The following is a 12,017-nucleotide window of genomic DNA, read 5'->3' as shown; positions in this document are numbered from 1 at the left end:
GTAACATATTGAGGTAGGTATATAATTCACTGATCATATTCATGATAGGAGAGCTCTAGATTTATACAAAGGAGGAGATGATATAGAGAGGAACAAATATGTAGTCATAACTATGGGAATATACGATGATTACGTTAGGATAATGATGCAACGGCTAATCTTGTAGTCTTATATTGTGAGAAAATTATTAATATTCAAACATAGAGAAATGTACATTTAGACATTGCCCACTAAAATAAATAATACATTTAGAATGGACAAACTATTTAATATTTTTAATGTATTATTTGAAATTCAACAAACAATATAATTAATCATAGTTCTATTTGGGTGGACTATCAATATTGAAAAAAGTCTATTTGAACAAGCTCATTTGGATGTGGAAATCTTATTTAACACCCTTAGTCATATGTACGTAGTTAGTCTGAATGATTTAGATGGCTTATCAGGTGATCCTTCTTTATATCCGGCTAGGAATTCAAAACTTGTCCGACGAGCTTCTACTCTTGTGACTATTGTGCTTAGTTTCTGATCAGTTTTGCCTCGTTTAGTTCTTTAACAATACATGGTTCTCACATGTTATTACTTCTACTAATCAGCTGTTGTACACGTTATATGTACCATTGGAGTCTCTCGACGCTGGCTCTTGGATTCTTTTGCCGGGACAAAGGTACTGGAACTGGTTTCTAGTGGAACCAGTTACTAATGCAATGTTAATTCCTTTCGGTACACTAGGAATTTTTAACGTTGATTTATTTATATTTATAATTATTAAAATAAACTGGCAATTTTGTAACCGACAATTATATCTACTTTATGAGATTTGATATCTGACTACATCACCTACACCCTGAATCGTGTTATGAAAATTTACGTCTAATCCGTTTTCCACCCTCGCCTAATTTGGTTTGGAGTTTAGAAATACTAACGTTGACTTCCACACACGTACAAACGTTGACTTATCAAACGTAGATTGAAGAATATATATGAGAGAGGAAGACTCGAAAAACCAGAGGGATTGTTAACATTAATCCACTTCCCGCCACTTTTCTCCCTTTTCATCATCATCATCATCCTCCCACTATCTTCCCTGCCGCCGTCAATCATCACCACTGCTTGGCCACTCAAGCTTCCCACGAGGACAGAACTCATAGTCGTCACAGGAAGTCGAGCCGTCTCCATTATCAGCTTCCAATTCATACATTCGTCCTCGGTTTCCCAACGAGGATGACACTGTTGCTTGCTATCAACGAAGCACCATAACTAATCATGCTATTTGCTGTCATTTTAATGTCCCTTATAGGGTTTCCCAATATAACCCATATATTTATAAAGTTATGAAAAGGGCAATAACCATAAACCCATTAATTAGGTAGATGATCAATACATGTGGACAATTTTAAAAGAGCTTCTTTCTCTAACCAGAAGAAACAAAAAATAACAAAAATAAAAGACAAAATATTAAATGGATATGAGAAAAAAATGAAACAAAACGTTTCGAGGATCCGAAGCAGTACCGATCCGAAAATCAAACCGGCACTGATCTGAAATATTGGGTATTGGGTTGAATTCAGATATACACAAATACCCGATTGGATATAAAATATCGGATACTGGATCGGTTTGGATTATATGCAAACCCAAAACAAGTATCCGAATAGATCTGAGTCTGACACATATAGATTAGTAAAGTAACTTTCTAACCCTAACTGATATTCCCATTTCAATTCTCTTGATTATTGTTACCAACTTTTGCTTTTGTTGGGTTAAGATGATTTGGTTTCGTTTGACTTGGTATTTCTTTGAGATTATTAAGAATTGTCCATTTTGATTTCAGTAACTATGTTCGGATATTTCGGATAAATTCGATTTTCTTGGATTAAGTTTTGTTGATTGATACACATAACCGAACTGAATTCGATAAAATTTTAGATACTTTGGATATAACCGCTCCAAACCGGATTCAAGAAGTACCGAACCGTACCCGATCAGAAATTTTAAAATATCCAAACAGTACCAGTTTTCTTAGTTATAAAATACTTGAAATCTGAAATAGTCTATCCAAAATTGATCCGCTGCCTAAATGCTAGGGGTGTCAATTCGGGCTGGCCCGGCCCGGTCCGGCCCAAACCCGATAAGCCCGTAAATATTTGAGCCCGGCCCGGCCCTTATAGGGCTACAGGGCTTTTCGGGCTTTTGTGGCCTTTTCGAAAAATAATTTGTCATTGTCACTTCCATCGTTTTAATACATGTGAATTTTCATTAAAAAAGAGTTTCATTTTTAAAAAATAAAAAAAACATAAAGTGAGTTTAAAATTTTCTTGTCTATCACAAATTTTTTATTTTTTCGTATGTTTTAAAAACATTTTATACACGAACCAAATTTAATAAGATTTAAATAATCAAATATCAATTAAAACAAAAAATATAAGAGAACAAAATTTATGATAAACATGGTCAAACGTTTTATACTTTATATTTTGAAAATAAAAACATGTTGTACATGAAAGAAGAATGTACTTTTGTAAAATTTAAAATGTAACACTTGTAATGATGAAACAATAAAGTGCATTAAAAACTTTTATATTTGCTTTATTAGAGTTTAGATGAAAATATTAAAATAATATATCAATACTAATAATAGTTTCGATTACAAGAAAAAAGGATAATATTTACGCTAGAATATAAATTTCGGGTTTTCGGGCCGGCCCTAGCCCAAACGGAAGTCCAAATGGGCTTAGCCCGAAAGGCCCAATTTTTTTTGGGCTTATAAAGCTAAGCCCAAGCCCGGTAATTTTTAGGGCTGGGCGGGCTCGGGCTACGGACTTCGGCCCTAATTGACATGTCTACTAAATGCCCATACCTAATAAAAAGGTTGGCAAAAGAAACAACTTGTTTATTGAAAAAGAATGATAATATTCAATGCATCTACACAAATCTACAAAAAAAAACAGTGACGACAATAATAACAAGATCGTAGCATTAAAACACTGATTCCATTTCCACAATATTTTATCAGGATTTAATGGTAACCATGACATTAGAAATGAACATAAGAGATAACAAATATGAATAAAACAGAGAATAAGAATGGTTAGTATTATTCTTTTTTTTTACATTGAGATCTTACACATGAACATACCCAAAGCCGACGAGTTAAACTAACACGGAGTCCAAAGCCAACGAATAAAAATCAATCCCTGAAAACGAAATACATGATAATTTTGAAACTTAAAACCAAAAAAATAAGAGCTAGCTAAAAGGCCAAGACGAGATTAGAGACAAGCGGCTCTTTGATAATGTGAAATCGAATAAGATACCCCCATAGTGAATAGCGCATGCCGATTAGAACCAAGCTTCAAATCTCGAAGAAATAGAACAGATAGTTACATGAACATTAACCATATTTGGCCTGGTCGAACAAAAGACAGGAAAACGCCATGGAAGAAGCACAAAAAGGTTGAAGATTCGATCATACCTCTAAGTAAAAAGCAAATTACCTCACACCAACCAAAATCAAACAACCTTTGTTAATGTGTGGAACTTCGAAAACCGTTGAATTATCCACGCTATAACGAAAATCAATATGTTAATCTCATCAGATAAGCCATCTAGGGTTCAAAATATTCGGAAGCTGATTTGAAAAAGGGAAAATCATAAACGAGTAAGTATATTGTATGTTTAGAAAGGTCAACTGAGTCGTTGTAGTATAGTGGTGAGTATTCCCGCCTGTCACGCGGGTGACCCGGGTTCGATCCCCGGCAACGGCGTTATTTTTTTAAATTTTAGCAGTTTTAAATTGTACAAATAAAAATTGTACAAATAAAAATATAATATAAGATGGCTTCGCCCGAGTTCGAACCGGAGACCTTAAGTGTGTTAGACGGACGTGATAACCACCGAAACCACGAAATTTTGACAACAAATACTTTCAATCTAGTTTTATTCTACTATTTTCATTCATATATCAACCTTTGTTTTTTAACTTATCAGTTATCACGTCCATCCCGGCCTCTTGCTGTTGCTCAATAGTTTTTTAAGTAAATCAAATCGATTTAGTTCTGTTTAATACACAATCGCAGAAAATTATTTAACGACATTCTATGGTCTCCAGACATAAACGATAACTGTAAGCAGCCGAAAAAGTTACGTTCAAAGAGTTTTAATAAGCCTTAAACCAAGAATTCAACATTAAGGGAACAAGACTGGTCGTTAGTTTGCTAAACATGAACATCGGTCTGATTTTGTCTTTAAACCCAAACAAAAGAAAAGAAGCAATGAAGGGAAAAAACAACTAAAGAAAGCGATCCACAAGTTCCTCATTCCTCTGCAGCACTTGCTGCACTCAGATCAACACTTAGGTCCAGTTGCTGCAACATAAGAGGAAAAAAAACACAAAATTGATGTGAACGATGTCCCGACGTTTCTCTCTCCATCTAATCAAACATCAGAACATTTACCTTTCCGGTGATCAGGGTATACATGTTCAACACATCAGCAACAGTCGTCTCGAAGTGTGTTGTAGCATCATAGCTCTGTAATGACCAACAAGGAAAGGGTTAGATATGTAGAACCATCATCCAACTTAAAAGTAGGCTTCTATTAGAAACTAAAGATGGGTCTGGCTCCCCTCACCGTTGATATAAAGCAGTTGTCCAGAGCGGGCTCGTTGACAGGCTCATATCTATCATACATGTCGAAGAATATCTCATCAACAGGACCCAAGAGATCAATTCCAGCCTTTAGTTCGGTTTGAGGGTTATCAGTCTCTGCGTCTGTAGATACAAATGCGATGAATTTTCCCTTGGGAGCAACGTTGTGGGAGTAGGAACAGCAGAAGACATACCTGTCAGTGTGTAGAGAGGTCTCACAACATCAGACCAACATAAGAAAACAAAGAGAATGGTAACAAATGGCAAAACAAACATCACTGTAATTTCTAAACGTGGCGCAATAATTGTCAGTGTGGGTGTGTGCAATCAAGTTGAGGTCTAAAGAGGTTTCCAGGTCCAGAATAAGAAACGTATGTCAATATGATATTGATATGGAGCTTACCACAAAAACATATAAAAAAAAATATAATGGAACTCACATGTCTGATTTGCGGCCCAGCTGCTTCTGAGGTATGATGACCTGCACTGAGTGAGAGCCATTGGTGTTTGGAATAGGGTGGCTCATAATTGCGATGGCCCGAGCAACTGTACCAATCTTCCGAACCTGTTTTAATGTGATTACTCATCATTTCATGAACCATTCCACTATATATATATATATATAAATAACCAGAAAAAGAAAGGATACTGTTAAATAATAATAATCGATGGTTTAAACATGATAAAAACAGTAATATTACCTTGTTAGGAAGGTAGGAAGGGTCACACACAATCTTTTTGCATTTGGCAGTCTCTCCCTCAGATGTTACACCAATAACCTTACCTTCTTCATCAAACTCTACCTGTGATAAGTTAACATTGATATATATCTATGAATTCAGCATCCTACAACAAAATCTCACACCACAAGAAAGACAAAACAAAGAGCAAGAGGAAATACCTTGCATTCAGGTTTGCACAACATATACGTGCCACCATAGACAGCACTAAGCCGTGCAAATGCCTGAACAAGGGTAAGAGATCGAGAGAAGTCACAGAAGAATCAAGAAATAGTCATCTAAAACTTGAGAAGAATTCAAGTAACCAAGGCAAAAATCGATTGGAATGACAGAAGAAAAAAAACCTGGGGTAGTTCTCCCAAGCCATAGAGAGGATAAATATATGGAGAGGTTCCTTGGAAACGTGCAAGAGATTCGGCATAGAGCTAGCCAACCATTTAAAGCAACGATGTCAACTTAGGTGCATGAGAAATAAACGCAGAATTATTACAAGAAAGGAGACAAGTCTGACAAAAGATCACCTTCATTCTCATTACAGTATCCAAGGCGGGTTGATTGAGATGTTGGTCATTCGTGTGAAGCGCCACTGCGTGACCAATAAAGTCAATGGTGTTGTCATCAAGACCAAACTTCCTGCCAATTGTAATCTAAATGGTTAGCCACATATAAACCTTAATCAAACGCCAGTGAAGGCAAAGACGGTAGCTAGAAGGGATTAAAACATCAAGCTTACGCAATCAGTTCCTTTGTTGTAACTTTGGTCAAGTCCATCCCATTGTGTGTTTTGGGATCCTTCTCGTCGTAATCCTGAACATAACTGAAAAACTTGCCAGCTCGACGTTTCTCGAATATACCCATGAGAGGAGATTTCAGGGCCTCCATAGGAGTAACTGGCACCTTTTGAACCTGTGCGATACAAGAGTTGTCAGCAAAATGACTTTTGCAAAAATCTGCAACCAATATGCATCAATGAGAATCTTGTACCTTCCCTTTAACGAAGACATAGCTTCCATCAACAGCTTTGAAAGACAAATACTTTGTAACGTCAGTGTGAATAAGGGTACGAACAAGCTTGCCATTTCCCATCATAAACTGGTCCATCACATTGAAAGACAAACGTTAGTGTGAGAGTCACTAATATAATTTAATCAGCACGAAAGAAAATGAAAGGCACCAAGAACAATACCTTAGGCATCATGTCAACATTGTAATCCCTGCTAGCGCCTAGATGCTCAGGAGCCTTCTCTTCTCCCCTAAACTTCTTCCAAAGCTGCAAATGAAAAAGAAAAAAAAAAGGGTTTAAGCAACTGCTGGCAAACTAGCAAAAAACCTGTTTATATGGCTTGCATATGTTATAACTGCTAGCATTAGTTAGCCGTGTATACTCTTATATAAATCTTGTGTTCTTATAACTCTAATGTAATCTGTAAATTGCCTTAATAAGATCTCTTTTCTTCTTCACATGTGGATGTATGTAGCCAATTTGGTGAACTTTTATTTTATATACTCCCTCAAGGTAGATTTTTTTATAGTATTCACGCTTATTAAAAATTTAACAAATGTTTATAATTTATTTTATTTTTCACTTTAATATACACATTGCGATAACTTTGCAGCAATGAAATTTAATCAATTTAAATATTCTCAATTAATGTTTTTCAAAGTACAAAAAAGTACCTTAACAATATAGAAAATCAATCTTCGTGGAACAAGAAAATAATCTAAAAACTCTTAGTGTTTATTATATGTTTACTCATTATCTTCTCACATTCATTAACAAAACCTCTAAAGAAAATTAAGAAAGAAGAACCTGATTGAGATTAAGAGATGTTGATTCTCCACCATAGTAATCATTCCTGTCCATGTGAAGCACCTACGAGCCGTAATTATCCATAAACACAACACGATCAGTCTACCAAACCATACAATCAACTCAAAACCGCAAGCTCAAAATCATACAATCGGAGAGATCTAATCTGACTGAGATCAGATCCAAACAAAAAGTAGAAATTCAAATCCAGATCAATGCGATAACAATCGAAGAAACGACCATGAATCAATCAAAATCCCCGTGAAGGGATAAAAGGAAATAGGGAATCGACGGAAAGAGGATGGAGACCTTGACACCATCGACGGAGAGGAGGCCGCTGAGGATACACTCCTTGAGACCGGTTCCGAGAACAATGACCTCGTACTCTTCATCCATGGTTTGATTCCGAAAGTCTCGTAGAGAGGGAGATCGATGAACAGAGAGAAAGGAGTCGGGAGATCGTCGAGGGAGATGAGTGACGCGGAGGTCTATTAGAAAAATAGAAGATGCCTTGTGTGTTGATTGGGTTAATAAGATTCGATCTTAGTAGATTAATTACTTGGACAGGATCATAAATTACTGAAAATGCGAAGAAGCTCAAATCATAAAAATCAGAATTAATTACTGAAACTTATCTTGGATACGATCTTTGACTAAATCATTTGATCACCTCGACGGTTCTTTTGAACTGGGCTTTCGTGGGCTTTTATCGGCCTGATTATTTGTGATAATAATAATACTGTATGTTCGTAATTATCTGGGCTTCGACTAGGCTTTGGTTCAGACAGTATAGCGAGGTCAGAACATTAGTCAGAATCAGCTTTTGAGAATGTGAATAGGAGCGGGGGTTCTTGTGGAAGCTGTGAGAGAGCTCCAAGGATTTGATGTTTCCTTACAGCCATTTTCGGTTAAAACGGTTTCTTCTAACATGAACTATTGTGTGTAATAACGTTCGTAGACTTTATAAATACAATAATAAGAGATTTACATAAAAGTGTGAGTTACATCTTTGGCCTTAGAAGAAGAAGAAGGCATGAAGGCAAGAACAATGAGTAAAACCATAATCCCAATGGGAATCAAAAGCAGCATAAACGGAGGCGGAGGTAACGGCGGCAGAACTAACGGTAGGATCAACAGTGACGCCGTTAGACCCACCAGTATAACCAGAGACTCCAAACTGAAGTAGTTCGCCGGGATCATCAACCTTTTCTGCGACGAGAAGGTCCGTCGCAACTCATGCTTGCTGTTCTCTGACGTCATTGCCGGTGGACGGCGAAAGTTTACGTTTTTCCGGTTGTTTCTTCCTCCTCCTGCGTCCATGACAAGGTTGTTTGAGTAACGCTCTTGGATGTTTATGATGTCGTTCTGTAAATTTGGGGTTTTGCGAATCATTCTGACCAATGCAGCTTGATCGAAGCAATGAGAATGCGGAGAAGTCCGAGTTTCTGAACGAGTTGACTCAGTGACTCAGTGGTGTCTAATCGAAGCTGCATCAATGAATTGTGGATGTTTGATTAGTAAACTGGTTGTGGAGAGGAATCATAGATACAACACAATCAAATTAAGTAACCTCTCAAACAATCTTTCTTCGTTTTTGGGAGAAAGGGAATTACCTTTGAGCCCTTAAAGCCAGATCCTGTACGCAAGAAGAAGAAGAAGATGATGACTTCTGTATGAAAAATGAGACTTGAAAGGAACAATCTTTTGGGGTTATTAATAAGAGAGGACTTGGACAGGATCAGAAAGTATGGGGAGGGGTTCAGTGAATTTAGGGATTTTCTGAAATGTTGAAAAGAATAAAAGAGGAAACTTTTTTTTATAAAGGAACTGACAAAGGAGAGACGCAAGTTGCTGATTTGGGAAGATTTGAATTTTGATTTTGTTTTGAGAATTTTAGTAAACAAAAGAGACACCGTGTGGCCTAGTCTCCCTCCACAATCACATGGTTCATCTCCCCTGGACTTACTTTTTAGCATAGACATGACGTAAGCTAGAATCTTTCTTCGTAAGCTGACATGGAATTAATATGGAAAAATTGAGTTTTATTTTTATTATCTGCATATAAAAACTAGTGTAATCAGAAACTTTTCTTTAAGAAACTTTTCTTTGGGATCACTCATATGTGAAATTTTAAAAGTGATCATGTTACCTCTCAAATAGTTTTTAACGCAGTTTTTAGTTGCTTTGGAACAGTTCTTTTATAAGTTTTAACTAAAAATGTCGATGTATATATATATTTATTTATTTATATAATATAAAATAATGCGTTTTGAGGAGATTACTTTGATGATCATACCTACCAATAATTTTGTCTATGTTTATGAATCGATCAGGACCCATAGTGTTGCTCTTCTCAAGGCACATCATATGGTTAATGTATTTGCTCCAGTGGGAAATGTTGGGCCAAAAAATCAAGTCTCATTTTTTATGAAGTTAGGCTATCAATAGTCAAGACCGGTTTGGGGTTGGCTAAATTAAATTCTTGTTAATTTGGCTTGCAAGTCTCGTTAATTGTTTATTTTTTTTCATTAATTGTTTTTTAGTTTAGCTATAGATTAATCAATCTTAGGTTAAATAATAGTCTGTAAAATTTTAGTTATTTATTATGAGCTTTCCTTTGTCTTCTTATTATTCTTCCTCTATGCAATTTTCTTTCTCGAATTTGATAGTGACTAACATGTTCATTAAGAAAGTCAGTATATAAGTGCGGAATCATTTTCTTAATGTATATACTGTTTACATATACATGGTTCAATGAATTGGGAAACATGGGAGAGCTTTCAGAAACAACTTCATGTAATATTTTTTGTTTTGTTTCTGGACGCTGAATATATATATATAACTCAGCGAGTAGTGGTTAGGGGAATTGATAGATTACAATAAACAACACTAATTATCCACATTAATTCAAATAAATTAGGCAACACTACTTTAATTAGGTCAAATCAACAATGCATACTAAACTTCAGATATAAAACTCTGACATAGTAGTGCATGTCCGAATACCCGAAATTAACTAAAATCGAAGTTATACCGAAAGAGCTGCCATAGTTTCTAGGCCTATTCAATAGATATGAAAATCGTATATTTAGGGATGTGAAGATTGATCTCCTCGTTGACCAAAAAAAATGAGAGAAGACGGATCTCCCCAACATAAACAAACTACTAATACTCATCGATATTACAAAACGACGAACTATTATTTTCAATATGTGTTTAATCGATACCCACGTTATTTTTTAATCATTTGTGTTTTGGCATTTGCCTTTACAATTAACAAATTCTAAAATGCTTAAACTAGGGGTTTTAAAAAAAACGTACACTAAACGCAAACAAAAAACCAAGACCTATGTAGTACACTAGTATGAATCACCATGGTACGGTTTTAACCCCGGTTATTAATTAAATAAAATCACCAACCCTGTCTTTTGCTCAGTTGTCTTAAAAATAATCAATTTATTGATTCGACGATTAAACATCTCTATATATGTATGTTTTAGTTATTATTATTTTTTTTTTTGATCAAATATGTTTTAGTTATATAACTCGTTTTTGAAAGACAAAACGATTATTATATGGTGGAAAGTGAAGATATAGATGTGTATATATGGCAACCCATGCATGATTATTGGCTTGAACACCGCACCTTTAGATCGATGTCTAGTGGACCTGCAACAAAAAGTTCGTGAAATAAATAAAAGTATATCACATATTCCCTCTGTTCTTCTTAAAAAGTCGGTTTAATATTCCCCTTTATTTCTTACTTCTCAATTTATTGGTTTCGTTGCAACAAGTAAAATATTTAGGTTTGCCTGAAGATAAGCTAATCATAATCAAATTATCATACGTAATATCTCTAAAAATAGTTAAATTTAAAACACAAGAGGTATTATATATGGTTACTTATGTCTTTGTAGTGTATATGCATGTAGTCTTCGACAGTACATATGCATAGACATATGTTTTGGTCTAATTCTTACACACTCAATGCAATATTATAATATCAATAACAATGTCCATATGCTCAGTTTCATCACATCCTTTGAACTAACCAATACTCTTCCATTAATAAGATAAAAGTAGTAATATGGAGAAAAATTGCAATATAATTTGGTTGGTTTTTAAGGAGAAAGACGGTGAGATGTCACGTGGCTAATTCTCTTTGATTCAATGCATTATCTCTCGAGCCTCACTCTCGACCAAACCAACTTGCCTAATCACTTTCCTCTACGACTCTCTAATCCCCTCTTCTGTTTATTTTTCTTTATTTACTACGAATTGTGTTTTCATTTGGTGCAAAATAAACCCAAGTTATTTGTAAACTAAATATCGTACGTCTCTCCACGACAGGCATACGTAGTTTAGATCCTGAACATAAATGGTTGGCCTAATAGAGATATATATTGGTCGTTTTCATGAGTGATGTTATCATGAAACAATTTAACAGAAACTTGTTGAACACTACAAGAAAACACGCCGAATTCCGACGGAGGTTCCGACAGACATCAATGTCGTCGGACGTTTGTGACGGATTACCGACCAATTTCCGACAAAAACCAAAAATTTGAAGTCGTCGGAATTCCGTCGGCCATTTCCGACGGAATTCCGACGAAACATGGCTCGTCGGAATTTTCCGACGACTTTTCGACGACATTCCGATAAAAAATGTAACCGTTGTAGTCGTCAGAAGTTCGTCGGTATATTCCGACGAATCTACGACGACATTCCGATTAACAGTAAAGTCGTCGGAATTCCGTCGGAATTTTTCGACGAATTTCCGACGAACCATGTGACCGTTGCCGACAAATATATATG

At 35.7% G+C, this 12,017-nt stretch overlaps 2 protein-coding genes and 1 non-coding gene across 3 annotated transcripts; 1 reads left to right on the top strand and 2 right to left on the bottom strand.

Annotated features, from left to right (window-relative positions):
• Positions 1-3,698: 3,698 nt before the first annotated feature.
• TRNAD-GUC lies at positions 3,699-3,770 on the top strand. Its single transcript has one exon. It is a non-coding gene; the product is annotated as a tRNA-Asp (tRNA).
• Positions 3,771-4,143: 373 nt separating this feature from the next.
• On the bottom strand, positions 4,144-7,803 carry LOC106296294 (guanosine nucleotide diphosphate dissociation inhibitor 2-like). The gene is made up of 13 exons (XM_013732398.1): positions 7,512-7,803; positions 7,203-7,265; positions 6,579-6,662; positions 6,377-6,484; positions 6,126-6,298; positions 5,914-6,025; positions 5,737-5,817; positions 5,554-5,616; positions 5,354-5,455; positions 5,093-5,217; positions 4,636-4,846; positions 4,461-4,535; positions 4,144-4,370 (listed from the first exon to the last, which is right to left on the bottom strand). The coding sequence occupies exons 1-13, from the start codon at positions 7,596-7,598 to the stop codon at positions 4,320-4,322; spliced, it is 1,335 nt and encodes a 444-aa protein (XP_013587852.1). The 5' UTR covers positions 7,599-7,803; the 3' UTR covers positions 4,144-4,319.
• Positions 7,804-8,138: 335 nt separating this feature from the next.
• LOC106298720 (protein AUXIN-REGULATED GENE INVOLVED IN ORGAN SIZE) lies at positions 8,139-9,067 on the bottom strand. Its single transcript, XM_013734864.1, has 2 exons — positions 8,816-9,067; positions 8,139-8,689 (listed from the first exon to the last, which is right to left on the bottom strand). Exon 2 carries the CDS (start codon positions 8,592-8,594, stop codon positions 8,187-8,189), a length of 408 nt encoding a protein of 135 aa, XP_013590318.1. The 5' UTR covers positions 8,595-8,689; positions 8,816-9,067; the 3' UTR covers positions 8,139-8,186.
• Positions 9,068-12,017: the final 2,950 nt, after the last annotated feature.

This window comes from Brassica oleracea, chromosome C6, assembly GCF_000695525.1.
Source record: "Brassica oleracea var. oleracea cultivar TO1000 chromosome C6, BOL, whole genome shotgun sequence".
In the NCBI taxonomy this organism is placed as follows: Eukaryota; Viridiplantae; Streptophyta; class Magnoliopsida; order Brassicales; family Brassicaceae; genus Brassica; species Brassica oleracea.
The sequence above is the reverse complement of the archived record's forward strand: the minus strand, read 5'-3'. Positions and strand labels throughout refer to the sequence as shown.

What these genes read in the sequence shown, in the direction of transcription:
- LOC106298720 (XM_013734864.1), bottom strand. Translation starts at nt 8,594, where the DNA reads ATGATTCGCAAAACCCCAAATTTACAGAACGACATCATAAACATCCAA.
- LOC106296294 (XM_013732398.1), bottom strand. Translation starts at nt 7,598, where the DNA reads ATGGATGAAGAGTACGAGGTCATTGTTCTCGGAACCGGTCTCAAGGAG. An exon ending in ATACTGTAATGAGAATGAAG is followed by an intron (nt 5,818 to 5,913) that starts GTGATCTTTTGT and finishes ATGGTTGGCTAG; the next exon opens with CTCTATGCCGAATCTCTTGC. An exon ending in CTGGGCCGCAAATCAGACAT is followed by an intron (nt 4,847 to 5,092) that starts GTGAGTTCCATT and finishes ACACACTGACAG; the next exon opens with GTATGTCTTCTGCTGTTCCT.